This window comes from Mirounga angustirostris, unplaced genomic scaffold, assembly GCF_029215605.1.
Source record: "Mirounga angustirostris isolate CCGP_5_RB_7025 unplaced genomic scaffold, mMirAng1.0.hap1 SCAF_1, whole genome shotgun sequence".
Classification (NCBI taxonomy): Eukaryota; Metazoa; Chordata; class Mammalia; order Carnivora; family Phocidae; genus Mirounga; species Mirounga angustirostris.
The window spans coordinates 77663447-77679803 of record NW_026991709.1 but is presented as its reverse complement, the minus strand read 5'-3'; the positions used below and the strand labels follow the sequence as shown (position 1 = coordinate 77679803).

At 42.0% G+C, this 16357-nt stretch overlaps 1 protein-coding gene across 6 annotated transcripts in view; it reads left to right on the top strand.

Moving 5' to 3' along the window:
- LPP (LIM domain containing preferred translocation partner in lipoma) overlaps window positions 1-16357 on the top strand; it is a 666907-nt gene that overhangs the window by 306408 nt on the left and 344142 nt on the right. For all 6 annotated transcript variants that reach the window (XM_064582229.1, XM_064582145.1, XM_064582041.1 and 3 more), the window contains one exon: window positions 15528-15650. In XM_064582229.1, coding sequence (XP_064438299.1) covers window positions 15528-15650 — 123 coding nt within the window. The remainder of the gene's footprint in view (window positions 1-15527; window positions 15651-16357) is intronic.

Genomic DNA, 16357 nt, shown 5'->3' with positions numbered 1-16357 from the left:
CTGTGAATAATGCCAACTTATAGTTGATTTATCAGAACACTCAGAAGACTTTATAAACACCAATAAATGGGAACTCATAGCACCCCTTCGAGGTGGTAAGTGCTGTTGCCATTTCTACAAATGAAGAGAAGTGAAGGAGATTGTGTTTGCTTGGTTGGCACTGTGGGTGAGAACAGAGTGCTGTCGGAAGAGAGACAAGCATTTTCCCTGTCCCCGGGAACTGGGTTAGAATACATTAGTAAAGAATTCTCCTTCAGTGCGTTCAGAGTTGTGGGATTTTAATTAAATTGTTCCAGTTATTGTTAGCACTGCATTAGCACCAGGCAACCAAATTCTAGGCCAGCAGATTTCAAATTTAATGTGAAAAAGAATTGGGGGAGGCACGAAAGGCTTGTCAAATGCAGACTGCTAGGCCCCGCTCCCCAAGGTTCTGCTTTGGTAAATGTGGGAAGGGGACTAAGAATTTTTCCTTTGAATGGGTATCTGAAATGCTCTTGTCCTCAGAGGAGGCTCAGCTTCCCTTCAAAACCCCAGCCTTTTTCTTCTTATGAGATCCATCAGCAGCCCCCAAAATCTAGCCTCACTCTGAGAGTATCTGTAGAGTCTCCTAGAACTCACCTAGTATAATCCTGTAATGTTCTAACTTACAGAACACACGACTAGCTGGTGTTTATAGAAGACCTACTGTCCATTTGCCATTCTGCTGGGCATGCCATTCCTGGGACCTTATCCCACAGGGTTTTCAGAATGTCCCTGTGAGGTTTGTATTATTATTCCCCTGTTTTGTAGGAGGGGATGTGACTTGCTCAAAAACATTCACGACTTTCAGTCCTTTTGATTTAAATCCAGGTGTGGGCCTGGGTTCCACTTTGATGGGAAGAGAACCCCCAAATTGGTTTAAGTGGAATATATCATAAAGAAAAAAGCTCACAGTGGAATAGGGGAGAGCAGGGAGGGAAAGACAGGGATAGCCAATACCGATTTTCCTTAGTCCTTGGTTATTTGTCCTGGTTCTGTAATGAAGTCTGGGTACCGCACTATTGGTAAATATGTGGTATCTGTTTGATCATTGCTTGATTCTTCTGTGAAAAAGGAAACATGTCTCAGGAAAGCCTGAGGGGAGGCATGAGCAGAATTCTGGAGTCAAGAAAGGCTTTTAAAGTGGAGATGAGAATGGTGAGGCTTGGGACAGCATCGCTCCTTAACTTCATGTCCTTCCTGTTTTCTGTATAGGGAAGTCCGCCTTTGCATAGAGCTTGGTTAACTTGTATTTCTGAGGGCTGAGACACACATGTGTGCTGTCTTGTGGACTCACATTCATTCTCGATTAAGGGGAAATCAACAGCTTCCTGATATAGTCCCGTACTTACTTTTTTATCAATGGCAAACTTTTTTATAAAAATAGGAATTCTTGCTAGGAGCGTCGTTAATATAAATTGTCTATGCACCACCTAAAATATTTGTGATTCATACCATGTGTTTGTTCCCACATCAACGCTGTGTCCCTAGATACAGCCACTACTACCCACCTTCTCCCTCGTCACGGGGACATGCTTACCCTATGGAGGTCTCTACCCTGCATGCGGGGCAAGCTCCCTCCTTGCAGAGCTGGTACACTTGCATTTTCTGACCACAGCCGATCCTTTGAGTCTGATCTACTTTTATTTTTACCTAAAAGAACATTTGTATTTGCCAAGTCCTGGTATATGCCCAGTACTCCTCTGATGTCTTTATGCTCTTGTGGTAAATATCTTTAGGATCTTTTCTCCATTCAAGATCTTCTCAGTTCTTCCTGAATCCATTTAGCCTTTTCTGATTTCTCTATTTTTGTGCTCTAGCATCTCGCATTTCATATACTTTAATACTCACCTGCCTGCTGAATTATTCAGCTCCGTGATACAGTTATTTGTGGATACGCAAACCTTTCTAATGGAACTGTAAGCACTCCGAGGACAGAGAGCCATTGATGTCCTTTTTTTGTTTGTTTGTTTGTTTTTTGTTTAAATTCCTGTCCTTCATATCAATGGGGCCTGAATATTTATAAATATTTCTGGAAAAATGACTGAAAACTCTACTATATGGGGAAATGGAAGGTGGAAAGAGATGATTGGAGCTTGACTTTTTAACTGTAGTTATAGCCGTGACCTAATTCACAGTAACCTGATAGGATAATCACAGTTTGATGCTTGAAGGGAAGACCTGTCTCATTTGCATTTCCAGCCTGGTGTCTTGGAAGGTGCCAGAGCTTGAGCTTTGGAGTGAAATGTTTAAGTCCCAAATTCTAATTCTTCCATTTTCTACCCAAGTGTCTTGGAAAACTCTTCTGACCTGTGGTGTCCTTTTTTGTAAAACAGGAATCCTATCTACCAATCTCTAGGGTTTTTTTGTTTTTTTGTTTTTTTCCACAAACAGGAAACTGCCTGACCAATGCAGTGAGAAATATTTATGCAAGTGCTTTTCTTAAACTCAGGCACTTCTCCGTTCATGATGACAGTGCAGAGGGAGCTATGATTTCTTTTCCTCATGTTCCCAGAGGTCATGGCATCCCAGGCTGTGCACAATGGATGGAGTGGCCACTAGGACTGGTGGTGCTACTAGATCATAGGCCATTTCCCAGAACCATCTTTGAACAGCACGTCTGACCAAGATAAAATGATGAACAGATTTGTGACAATGATTAGGGAGAGGATGCATCCTTTATTATTAGCAAATATGATTCCTAACATTTTAGGTAAACCTCCCTGTCCATATTTTATCCAATTTTAGCCTCTGAGGTAAGAGGTAATGTGTGTTTTGTCTTGTCCTCTCCTGCCTGCTTGCTAGGACATTCCCACCCTCCCCTCTCTTTTTTCCATTTCCATGGATCAACTGCTGGCTCTCCAAACAATGTAACCGAAGTCAGCTTCCTTTATAAAGTTGCTATCCATGACCCTACTTTTGAAATGGGTGTTTCAAGTTGTGTCTTGTTAGTAGCTGCTCTGTATCTTCTGTATGTTCAACTATCAAAGTACACTTAAACTAAATAGAAACAGAGTAATTTGGTTCCAGTAAGTGGCTGTAAGTGAGAAAAAATATATCAACAGCAATGAATAACTTAAAATTCCTTATAATGTTAGGTAGGTGGCTCTTACGCACCAGTGTTGGAATAACAGAACTTTTGAATCAGAAGAAACCACGAAGGTCAAGTTTAAACCCATCATCTTGCTGGTGAGCCAACATAAGGTTAGAAGGAAAAAGTGATTGGCCCAGGGTCACCGGACTGAATTATGGCAGAACCAGGATGGAATGCCTAGTTTACTGCTTCTCTACTCTCCTTGCCCACACATCTGCCTCCCTGTTCACAAAAGAGAAATCTGTGGTTGTTCTGGGTAGGTAATCAGGATCACTTTGCTGGGCCTAAATATTCAGTCATCATCTGACATTAGCAGAAGTTGTAAGTTTCATAGGAGAACATTGTAATACTGTCTTCTTTTACTTGATAGTTTTGAGTTTTGAGCGGGAGGACTGGGACCAGGGAGCATTGACTATTCAGGTCACCCTGTCCCATCATTATCACTTGGGCTCTTTGACCAACAGCAATTCACTTAAGCTCTCTGGTCCTTTGTTTCCTTTTTTGGTACAACGTGGCATTGTAATAGATGCTAGCCAAGATTCTTCCTGTCTCCAATGTCTGTGAATGTAAGTGTCTCCACCCATTCTGGCATCTCTCTTCTAGGAATTTCTGTAGCTCTGATTTGCACCCGTGTGTCAGTATTTTATTCTGAACTGGCTTGAGGATGACTCTCCTTCCCTCATTTTCTTGATCTTGTCCCAGCAGTGAACTGGAAATCCTTGGGGTGTGCCTCTGCTCCTGTCTTCTGTAAAGTTTCCTCAACTGGAAGATGGGACAAGAGTAATTTTCTCCTTATATCGTAGGCTCTTAAGAACAACAGTTGAACTACTGTATGAACTATTGCTTGGAGAAGATGTTTCCCAGTATAGGATGTTCAGATTCTAGTCCTGTTTCAGCCCCTTCACTAAATTATTATCTCAGACACCTAAATCACTTCTTTGGGGGCACTTTTATTATATTTAAATGAAAATGTTGGCATAGCTCCTCAAATCTCCCTTCCAGTTCTAATACTTCATAAGCCTGAGTTACCTTTTTCATGCTAATCATCTATAATCTATTCACACTTTGCCCATACATCCTTTATCCGCAAGTCGTGATTGATGGTGCTTAGCACATAGAATCAGAACCACAAATGTATAAGAGAATGTTTCTCTCCTTCTCCACTTGGATGGCATGCCCCTTTGTGTTATCGCTCTGGCTATCTGACATGGAATGCTTCACGTGGGAACTGAATACTTTCCTTGGTTTTGAGGGGTCATGAAAGGATTCAAGGAAAAAGGTTGGAGGATGATGAGCCAATAGATAATGTTAACATCAAATTTCTAAGTATTCACACATTTGCTTTTGGTTAATTCTATTATGTGATGGAGGAATGTGAGAATGTGGCTTCTGATATTTATCGTGTCTTAACTCATTGATCCCATAGTATCAAAATACAAAAGAAGAAAACCATCTTCCGTAAGGTTTTAAAGTAAAATCAATAACAAAAATATCTGGCATGGCCTGTTTTCTACTGCATATTTTCTATGGTGAGGACCAACAATATTTTAGTCTGTCTATTTAATTCACAGGTTCAAATGATTTTTTGTTCTCCCCCAGCCACACCTCAAATTAATGTTTCCTTAATGGAAAATCAAACTGTTTCTTTTTTCTCTGCCTTTTAAAACTTGTATTATTTTTTACTAATTGTATTATGCAAAGCATTTCTGGGAAAGTTTTCATGGTCCCAGATGACTTTATGGATACCTTTATAAATATTTCAATGGGATGTACAGCCTACCTGGTCCTTTACAGATATTGGTTGGGTTTTTGTTTTTGTTTTTGTTTACAAATTAAAGGTTTATGGTAACTATGCATTGAGTACATTAGCTGGTGCCATTTTCCTGCCAGCGTTGGGTCACTCCGTGTCTCTGTCACATTTTGGTACTTCCGCGGTATTTCAAATTTTTCATTATTATTATATTTGTTACGGTGATCTGCAACCAGTGATCTTTGGTGCCCCTGTTATTTTGGGGTACCATGAACCACGCTCATAGAAGATGACAGACTTAATTCATACATGTGTGTATTCTGACTGCTCCACAGACTGATTGTCCCCCCGTCTCTCTCCCTCTCCTTGGGCCTCCTTATTCCCTGAGACTCAATAATATTGAAATTAGTCCAGTTAGCAAGCCTACAATGACCTCTAACTGTTCAGGGGAAAGGAAATGTTGCACGTCTTTCATCTTAAACCAAAAGCTAGAAATGATTAAGCTTAATGAGGAAGGCATGTTGAAAGCCAAGCTAGGCTGAAAGCTAGGCCTCTTGTACCAGTTAGCCAAGTTGTGAATGCAATAAAGTGAAGCACAATAAAATTCTTGAATAAAATTAAGAGTGCTACTCCAGTGAAAATGTGAATGATAAGAAAGCAAAACAGGCTTATGGATGATGTGGAGAAAAACTCAATGGTCTGGTTAGAAGATCAAACCAGCCACAACATTCCCTTAAGCCAAGGCCTCATCCAGAGCAAAGCCCCAACTTCATTCAGTTCTGTGAAGGCTGAGAGAGATAAGGAAGCTGCAGAAGAAAAGTTTGAAGTTAGCAGTGGTTGGATCATGAGATTTAAGGAAAGAAGCCATTTCCAGAACATAAAAATACAAGGTGAAGCACCAAATGCTGATACAGAAGCCACAGCAAGTTATCCAGAAGATCTAGCTCCCATAATTCATGAAGGTGGCTACACTTTACAATAGATTTTCAGTGTTGGCAAAACAGCCTTCTTTAGGGAGAAGATGCCATCTATAACTTTCATAGCTAGAGAGGAGTCAATGCCTGGCTTCAAAACTTCAAAAGCTGACTCTCTTGTTAGGAGCTCATGCAGCTGGTGACTTTAAACTGAAGCCAGTGCTCACTTACCATTTTGAAAATGGTAGGGCCCATAAGAATTATGCAAAAGCTACTCTGCTTATGCTCTATAAATGGAACAGCAAAGCCTGGATGGTAGTACATCTGTTTACAACATGGTTTACTGAACATTTTTTTTTTTTTAAGATTTTATTTATTTATTTGAGACAGAGAGAATGAGAGAGACAGAGAGCACATGAGAGGGGGGAGGGTCAGAGGGAGAAGCAGACTCCCTGCCGAGCAGGGAGCCCGATGCGGGACTCGATCCAGGGACTCCAGGATCATGACCTGAGCCGAAGGCAGTCGCTTAACCAACTGAGCCACCCAGGCGCCCCTTACTGAACATTTTAAGCGCACCATAGAGATTTACTGCCCGGGTGGGGGGGAAAAAAAAAAGATTCCTTTCAGAATGTGACTGCCCACTGACAATGCACCTGGTCACCCAAGAGCTCTGATGGAAATGGACAATGAGTTTAATGATTGTTTAAGAGAAAACATGTCCTGGGGCTACAGCTACCGTAGGCGGTAATTCCTTTGGGCAGAGTTAACTGAAAACCTTCTGGAAAGGATTCACCGTTCTAGATGCCTATAAGTACATTTGTGATTCACAGGAAGAGCTCGAAATATCAACATCAATAAGAAATTTGGAAGAAGTTGATTCCGGCACTCATGGATGACTTGGAGGGGTTCGAGACTTCAGTGGAGAAACTGCAGGTGTGGGGGAAACCACAAGAGAACTGAACGACAAGAAGAGCCCGAAGATGGGACTGGATTGCTGGGATCTCACGATAAACTTGAGTGCATGAGGAGTTGCTTCTCACGGAGGAGTGGAGAAAGTGGTTGCTTGAGATGGAATCCACTCCTGGTGAAGATGCAGTGAAGACTGTTGAAATGACAGCAAGGGATTTCGAATATTACATATACTTAGTTGATAAAGCAGCAGTGGGGATTGAGAGGGTTGACCTCCAGTTCTGAAAGAAGTTCTGTGGGTAAAATGCTATCAGACAGCATCACCTGCTACGGACAAATTGTTCATGAAGAGAAGATTCTATCAATGCAGTCAACTCTGTTGTTACCTGATTTTAAGACATCACCAGCGATCCCCCGCCTTCAGCGCACCACCGCCCTGAGCAGCCAGCAGCATGGAACACGACCCTCCGACCCTCCGCCAGCTAAAAGAGACTGACTTGCTCAAAGCTCAGATGATGGTTAGCATTTTTTTAACAACTAAGGATTTTTTTAGTTAAGGTGTATACACTGGTTTCTTTTTAGACAATGCTATTGCACACTTAATAGACTACAATACAGTGTAAACGCGACTCTTGTATTCACTGGGAAACCAAAAACTTCTTTTGGCTTGCTTTATTGTGCTGTTTGCTTTATTGTGGTGGTCTGGAACCAAACCCCCAATATCTGAGGTCTGCCTGTGCCTCCTTTTTACACACACACACACACACACACACGAGTGTAGAAAAGGCAGCTCGGTATAGTGTTTGCTAAACTGCGTCTGTAGGCTGACTGGCAAAGTGGCTCTTAAGGATCCGGTTCATTCATTTGTAGCTTGCCTAGAACATCTGCCGCAGTGATTTTTCAACTATCTTGTGTAGCAGTGCTTCAGGGGCATTACTGGAGGCAATGGGGAGGCCCCCCTGGGTGGAACCCCAGACTTCCCCTGCTATACTTGAGCCAGAGCTGCTCTGTTTTTATCTGTGTAAGTGATGGGGTTCTGTGTATAATTTCATCTTCAGCAGAGGGTTCATCTGCTTTAAAAAGATGTGGCAAGTGTTTATTTTACTGTCAAATAATCTGATGGTGGTTATTACGATTTGCATTTTATTGATGGATAGATAATACATTTTTCCATGTGATTATATAGCTATTCTCATGCAAATTGATCTTTATTTTAATTGTAAGGAGCTACTTTAAGAATATTATTTTTATTTCATGAGAGTAGAATTCAGTAGCAATAATTCAATGAGTAAGTAAATACAGTGAAAAGTACATTTTTTTGGTATTTTGTTGTTTTTGCTTTCTCACATGCATAGAGCCGTGAGAAATGAGGCTGCTCATGTGTACTCAGGCAGAGACCACTTTACCATGCCCCTGCTCTTACTTACTGAGTTAGCTTAAACTCTGAAGTGGCCTGTGTCGGGTGGGTTTAGACCTGGTTGCAAGTGGGCAACAACGATCATGACGGGCCAGTTGTGAAATGTCATTATAGACCCAATGAGAGAATTGAAAAAAAGTAAAAGAGGACCTGGAAGGCTGATGCCCCTCATTTTATAGAGGAAAAAGTTGAGTTTTAGGAAGGGAAAATCAGTCCTTATGGTGTCATAGGTAGACCTGGCTTCCCGCTGTCGTCCTTTGAGTGAGTGGGTCTTGGGCTGGCTGCCTCAGTCGGGCTGACAGGAGAATGGAGACCCCACAGAGTATCTCCATGTATAGGAGTTTATCTCAAGAATCCATGTGGGTGGGATCTGGCAGAAGAAGGCTCAGGGCTAGGGCCATCTCTCTTTGCTTTTCATTCCTCTTCCCTCCCTCCCACTCCTCCCTCTTTGATCCTCTGCCTCTCCATTATTGGCATGTCCCTTATTCCCCACCTGCCCCTAGTAATTGGCTTCTTAACTCCCTGTGTGTTTTGACTATTAGTAAGTAGCCATGACCATGATCTTCTTGGCTTATCATGACCACAGTTCATCCTCATGGTGGTTTTGTGACATGTGTCTTCGCTCAAATTTAGAAGGGAAGGAGGTTTATTAGCCTTGCTCATCTTTTTGTCATTGGCCAAAGGTTAGGTTCACCAGCCTATTTGTGGACTTTTGGTCAGGTGACCAGCCTTGCTTCTGTGGGTCACAGCGTTTTGAAGCGGAGTTACATGATCCAGAATATGGATCTTTTGGCACCAAGGTTTAGTGGCAGGACTGTTTCCTTTAAAGAGAGGTGGGTTGGCCAAACATTATCAACTTTGGGTGTGTTTGTACTGAAAAGTATGAGATGATACGGAATGTGAAGGAAAAAAATTGAGGTATGGATCGGGTCTAGTGTTTAGGTTTTTTCTTGATGTTTTTGCTTCAGGTATACGAGACCCATGGAAAACTCTCATTGTCTCCTATTGTTACCCTACTTTCTGTTTCTTCAATGCCATGTTCCCCATTGCCAAGCTGTTATTTTCTTTTGAATCATAAAAATGTTGTCTGTATTTTGAACGCAACAGAGTTTGCCCCAAAGATAGCTTTTTGTGGCACTTATCACCACTGCCCTTAACTTTGGGGCAGATGAATCTTTTTAGATGCTAAAGAGACTGGAGTTTTAGACTAGTTTAGCACATTAGAAAAGTTGAATAGCCACTGGATAATAAGCTTCTTAGGGAAGGGGATTGCTTTAGTTTTTAAATCTCTTGTCTCTTCCATATGGTTTTACAAAGGGTCTCAAAGAACATAGTGCATTTGATATTACTAGGCAGATATGAAAGTAACATTATCCAGTAGACTATAAACTCCTTGAGGTTAGGGATCAAGCCTGCATGCTACTTAGCACAAACCTTTCATAGAGCAGCATGGGAGAGCCATTTGCACAAACCAATGGGTGAGAGTTACCCTATGACTATTGGCTATCACACAGAATTAGACAAAGGAGAGCCAGTTATCAAGTCATTAGGTTATCAGTAATGTCTTTTTGGAGGAGAATACATTTGATAAGGTGGATGGGTTTCAGAAAGTAAGCCTTTCAGCTAAATGAGTGGGAAGGAGAGTACACAGCCATGAATTAAAGTATTTCTTTCCCCCTCTTCCAGCATTTTGGGTCTCTTCAATAAAGTGACATTTTTATTAGATAAAATAGGTCATATTTTCTGTAATTGTCACTACTGCATGCTGCCTGTCGACTCAACATTATCAGAATCAGTGTGATAAGGGGACTTGCATTATTATATAGCATGGGGGATGGTAAGAAGCAGTGTTTCTTACTGTTTCCATTTTATTTTTATCCAGATCTTTCTTACCCATTATTTGGATTGTCTCTTGGTATTTTCAAGGCCTCCCCCCGCCCCCCCCCACACAGAATTACCCTTTTAAGTGTTCATTGTGTTAGAAATCTACTTAGAGCAGTGGTTCTCAAAGTGTAGTCCTTAGACCTACATGTCGGCATCGATTCAGAACTTGTTAGAAATGTACATTCTTGGGCCTCACTGAAGATACACAGAATCCAGAACACTGGGGGTTGGATCCAGGAATCTGTGTTTCAACAAGCTCTCCAAGTGGTTCTACAACAGACCACAGTTTGAGAACCCCTGATCTAGAATTGGGTTCTTTACAGTTCATTCCTAGCACCATCATGAGTTAAGAAGTGCAGGAGCCTCATCTAATGGAAGCTCCAGCAGCTGGGTTTACTTTGAATCAAAATACTTTTAAAACTTACATACTCACTAGGACTGTGTCAGCCAAAGCATTTATTTTGAGACTGTGGTCAAGGTAATAGTTGAGTAGCTAATGTTTATTGACTACTTAAGATGTGAGCAGTAGTGGGCACATAGGAACTCATTTAATCCTTAGAACAGCAGCATGAGGAACTGAGGCCCAGAGAGCTTAGGTAGACTGCTTAATGTCACCAAACTGGAAGGTGGCAGCTGCACATGTCTAACCCCTACAAGGCTGACTCCAGAGGCTTTGCTGCTACTCTTTGTGTGGCGGGGGATTTAATCAAAATGATCACAAAGAAATTCATTGATCATATTCTTGGCTTCGCTAAAGATAGAGATGATCAATGATAGATACTTAGTTTTGTTGTTTATAGACCGTATGGCTTTTTTTGTACCCCTTTTGTTATCACCGGCCGTGTTTGTTTTTTCATTAACCTTAGAAATAAGGGAATAATGAACTTCACTGACCATAAAAGAAAATAAATTAAGTGAAATCCATGCTGTATTATTAATACTTAATTCCACTGAAAAGAAAATCAAATTTGCATGTGACAGAATGTACTGGTTTGTGTCCCTAGCCTTCTAGGGTTTCCTGAGATGAGATAGTTTTATATTTCTCAGCTATCTGGGAAATGTTTTTTTCCAAGGAATTACAAAAGGAAGCCCAAGCTTAGGTCCTATTGGGATTCCCTTGGTGTTACACATGGGGTCTGCTCAAGTTCCCTGAGCTTTGGGAAGCATGGTTTAAATATCATAGATTTAGTACCTCTAACATCAAGTTTTCTCTCTGATGATTTGGTTTCTTTCTCAGGTGTGCTTTTGAGCAGTCACATAAAAATCTTAGCTCTTCAAATCCCCCTTCTGTGATGTGTCATTGTGACTGCTTGGCCACCTCAAAGATTCTGGATATTGCTGAGGATGAGGTCAGGCCCATGCATGGTTTGAGTGTGATACTGGACATGGGCTCTAATTCTAGGAAGTAAACTTCCTAGGGCAGACAGTGGTTCTTAATTAACTAGACCATTGCCCTTGATCCTTTGTTTCTCTTAACAGCCTGATTAGGAACTCTGTTTTTAACAATGTTGATTTGATCAGGCAGTTCCTGATGTTTTTTCATAGCAGAGGACTTTGCAGTTTGTCTTGTTCCCCTACCTCAGAATGGAAATGAATACTTAACAAATAACTTGTTATTATGCTAAGCAGAATGCACTTATTTCCATTCATTAATAATGAACCTTTTCCCCATTTTGCAGCCACTAATGCAGTAATCAGTCCAGGCAAGGACCATCTATGGATGCTAAAACCTTTGGGGGAAAGGTTTTGATGAGCAGAATAGCAGAGTTTTAAAGTGTCACCTCACAGATAATTTATTGATTTAAAAGGGAAGAGAGCAACTTTTACAGTGAAGAAATCTGGTGGACCCCACCTTAATCAAGTCATCAAATTTGATATCACTAAACCAAGCCAAACTGTCATCCTGAGCTTCCTGATGTGATGCGGTGGGAAGGACACAGCATCATGCACATAATATTCTTGTCCAGCTTGTTTTAATCCAACTCTAATCATCAGACAAAGCAAGATTGTTGAACTTTTTCTAAGATACCTGGCCTGAATTCTTTTGTCATGGAAGACAAAAATTGGCAGGGGGCGCAGAGGGGTGAGACTAAAAGACATGTCATCTCAACGTGTGATCTTTGACTGGATTCTGGATGGAAAGTAATAACAATAAATAAAAGGGTATTACTGAGATTGCTGGTGAATGTGAGCATGTGTGCGCATTAGAAAATTCCACACCCGGGTGCCTGGGTGGCTCAGATGGTTAAAGCGTCTGCCTTCGGCTCAGGTCATGATCCCAGCGTCCTGGGATCGAATCCCGCATCGGGCTCCCTGCTCCTTGGGAGCCTGCTTCTCCCTCTGCCTCTCTCTCTCTCTCTCTCTCTCTGTCTCTCATGAATAAATAAATAAAATCTTAAAAAAAAAAAAAATTCCACACCCACGAGCACCTGAATGGCTCAGTCTGTTGAGCGTCCAGCTCTTGATCTCAGCTCAGGTTTTGATCTCAGGGTCGTGAATTCAAGTCCCATGTTGGGCTCAGCGTGGAATCTACTTAAAAAAAAAAATTCCATACCTGTGTTACATGTCCAGATATGATCATGGTACAAGGAGTTCTTAGGAGATGTAAGCTGAAGTATATGGAGGGGAAGTTTCTGCAACTTCTTTCAAATGGTTTAGCTACAATAACAAATGAACAAATAAATGTATTTGTTACAAGAAAGAGAGTGTGAGAGCAAGTAAGTATGGCAGAGTGTTGGCCTTGTGACAGACTGTTGGCTATTGATAAATCTGGGGGAAAGGTATGTGGGTACCTTTCCTGTGAATTTAATTTTTTTTTAGATAAAGACCTTTGGGTATAAAGAATGAATAAATACAAGTGAATACTCTTTCATAACTCAATACTGTCCCTCCTTGTCTATTACCTGTAGTTCGTGGATAAGCAGTGTGTGGGCAAAAACGTCACCCATTTCAAGTCAGACTCTTAGAGATAGGCTTCCATGCTATACACTTTGGTTCTGGGCTCTGCTTTAAAGTCTATTCTTACATCTTTGCAATGGGGATGTCATCACCCTATAATTCTGCTAGTGGCACGAAGAATTATGATTTTCCAAGTTATAATAAGCCCCAATTGTGGTTTGGTGAGCTTTTGTCACACACATTTTTATTGAATGAATGAAAATAAAGATCTTACAGAACATAATATTCTGTGGATGGCTAACTCATGGGGGTTTTATAGCTGTTAGCGAGCGAAAAGACACAGTCACTGGACTCCATTGGTATCCAGCCTCTTGTCCTCTTTTCCCACCTGCACACCCCAGCCACTGCTCCGGCACCCACCCCTGCACGGGTGTAACCTGGGAGCACTCCGCCTCAGCTCCAATACCTGTCTCTCACTTTCTGCCGTGATGCTTTTCTGCCACCATTCTACTTCTTGGCATGGGTATGGGGGTTTATGACCCGTGGCAACCCTAAACCTGTGGAGAAATGGAGCCTGAGGATAAGTATTCTCTTCTTTCATCCCTTAGCGGGGGAGATCTGAGGCATGCTTCTCAGGGCTCCTCCGAGCTCCCCTGCCAGCAGAGTGGGCCTTGAGCAGGTGATCGTAAGGCTGCAATGATAGGAAGTTAGGAAGACATGTTGCTAAGTGTGTGCCATTCTGTGAGTTCGTTGTAAGACAGTTGCGTCTGGGATCTAACATACAGTATTTTTTTTTTTTTAAAGATTTTATTTATTTATTTGAGACAGAGAGAAGAGAGAGCACATGAGAGGGGTGAGGGTCAAAGGGAGAAGCAGACTCCCTGCCGAGCAGGGAGCCCGATGCGGGACTCGATCCAGGGACTCCAGGATCATGACCTGAGCCGAAAGCAGTCGCTTAACCAACTGAGCCACCCAGGCGCCCTAACATACAGTATTGAGAGTAGCAGGACAGTTCCTGCATCTACAGGTTCTGTAGAGGAGAGACCAGGAGGATCACAAGTGGAGGACGTGGCAGGACTTCCATCATTTGAACTGAGGCATAAAATAGAGATGCAACAGAGAGAAAGAAACCTGTTCTAATCTATGATGGGGATTGAAATATGGCAGCAGAGCTCTCACCAGAAGGCCAGACAGGGCAGCAAGGGTCTGGGGTTCTTCGTGCAAAATCCCACAGCACTAGGCGGGCACCTGCTGAATTACGTCAACCTCATAGGAGAAACTAAAAATGAGGAGTAGTCCCAATTTGGTGGGAAGAGAGGATAAGGAGGCTGGATACCAACTGAATGAAGCCTTACATGTACAGGCTCGTTAAGCACTATAATTACTTGTTTCGTTGTATAGCTCAGGATGATTCTGTGACTTTTGAGTCTCTGTGGTTAGATACCCATCAGTACTTAGAGCATGGACAGTTGATGTACTTTCTACTGCAGTTAAGTACAGATGTTGAAGACCTGATTAAATTCTGTCTCTTTACTGATACCCCAAGGGGACACTTAATGAATGATGCTCCCTTTAAGAAGAAGAATAATTAACAATAGCTATATTATTCATATTAATTTATAGTTACTGGTTACTATAATTAATGCTATTTAAGAAAATGATCATAATTATAGCACTTTACAATTTACAAAGTATTTTCCCATCCATTTTCTTATCTGAATCTTGTAACATCCCTCTGGCTTAGGTAGGGCAGGTGAGGGGGAGGAAACTATGGCCCAGAGAAGAATTTAACCAATCCCCCACTCTTACCAGTATGTTATGCAGTGATGCTATGGAAATACACATAGGAGAATCAGATTCACACAGTTCTCAGTTGCCTTCCCAAACACCAGTGTCCCGTCTTTCCATATTGTACCAGGACCCATTCCCCAAGCCCGCTCATGATCCCTGGGAATGCCCTTGTGGCAGTGTCTTCCCCTCTACTCACCCTCTGTGCTTCTGAGTGCAGGTGGAGGGCGGTGCTTGTGATAACATGGGGCATTGACAGGTGAAGTCCATAGATCTCCAGCTTCATGATCGATGACCGCCACCACATGCTTCCTCTGCAGCCCCTTGGCCAGAACTCTGAGCAGACCCATTCTAGTGCACTTTGAAGGTCCATTGCTTGGAATGCACTGTGTCTATCTCTCAGACACATCTAATACCCAACTTAGCCTGCCGATTCCTCTTCCTAGACCGTCAGTCTCCTGCCCATGCCCCTTCCTGCTGCAACTCAGATGCTCCAATTCTGTGTGATGGTTTCTGAACACAAAGAACTTGTAATATCTCCCCAGCTGGATCTGCTCCTTCAGCAGAGGGATGGAGACATTTATTTCCTTTTACTTGTAAATTCGTTTAAAAAAAAAAAAAAAGCCTCTAATGAGTGTGATTTTAGGCAAATCACATCATATCTTTCAGTTTTCTTATTTGTCAAAACAGGATAATTCTACTTCAGATTTTGTAAAAGCTAAAATAAGTGAAGTGCAGAAAAGCTTGGACCAAGCCACACTATAACTTGAGAGGTTTGCACTCAGACTGATATCACTAGACACTGGAGATGTTTTTTTTGGGGGGTGGGTAACACGTCTCTGTTGCTTTCCACAGGGAAATCCTGGAGGCAAGACCCTTGAGGAGAGACGTTCTAGCCTGGATGCCGAGATAGACTCGCTGACCAGTATCTTGGCAGACCTTGAGTGCAGCTCTCCTTACAAGCCTCGACCCCCACAGGTAAGAGCCTTCTGTAAACATGTTCACACTGCCGGCCACCGGAGTCCACAGCGACCTGAGAGAACAGGCTGTGGCTTGTTGCCCTTCCATTCATTTTTGACCTTCTCAGAGTCAGTGTTCTACATTGTATTTTTTTTTTTTTTTAATATCATCGTATGTTAGTTGATAGAAACTTCTTCAGTTGAATTTACGAGTATTTTTTTTAAAGGAACGCAAGAGTATTATACAAAAATGTTGTGAAAATTAAATCTGCTCTTATTCTATTGCCCTGTACTTTTTCTGGCTTTCCCTATGAGGGGTGTTTTGTTTTATGCGTATAGTCTGCACAAACATACTTTAGCATGGCTAGGTTCAAGTTAAGGGGAGGGCTACATCTTCTGTGAAGAAACCCTTTCTGCTGGCTCTGGAGGTGGCTTCTATTTGATGGTGGCTGATGGTTACTGACAGTAATGCTCTGAGATTCATGTCCCTTTTCTTTGGAGTTCCTTCCCTGTCTCAGATTCCCCAGGGGGGATTTCTACATTGAGGAGCTTGACCACTTCTTTCAGTTTTCTTGTCAAAGGTTGTGGATAGCTTATACTCGCATCAACACTTTGGAAATACATATAGTTCTCCCCATCTCACCAGAGTTAGTGATAGCTACTAGGATCTGTATTCTAAGTGCAAACGGAGCCTTGTCAGTAGCTCTTCCATGCACTCCTTTGCTC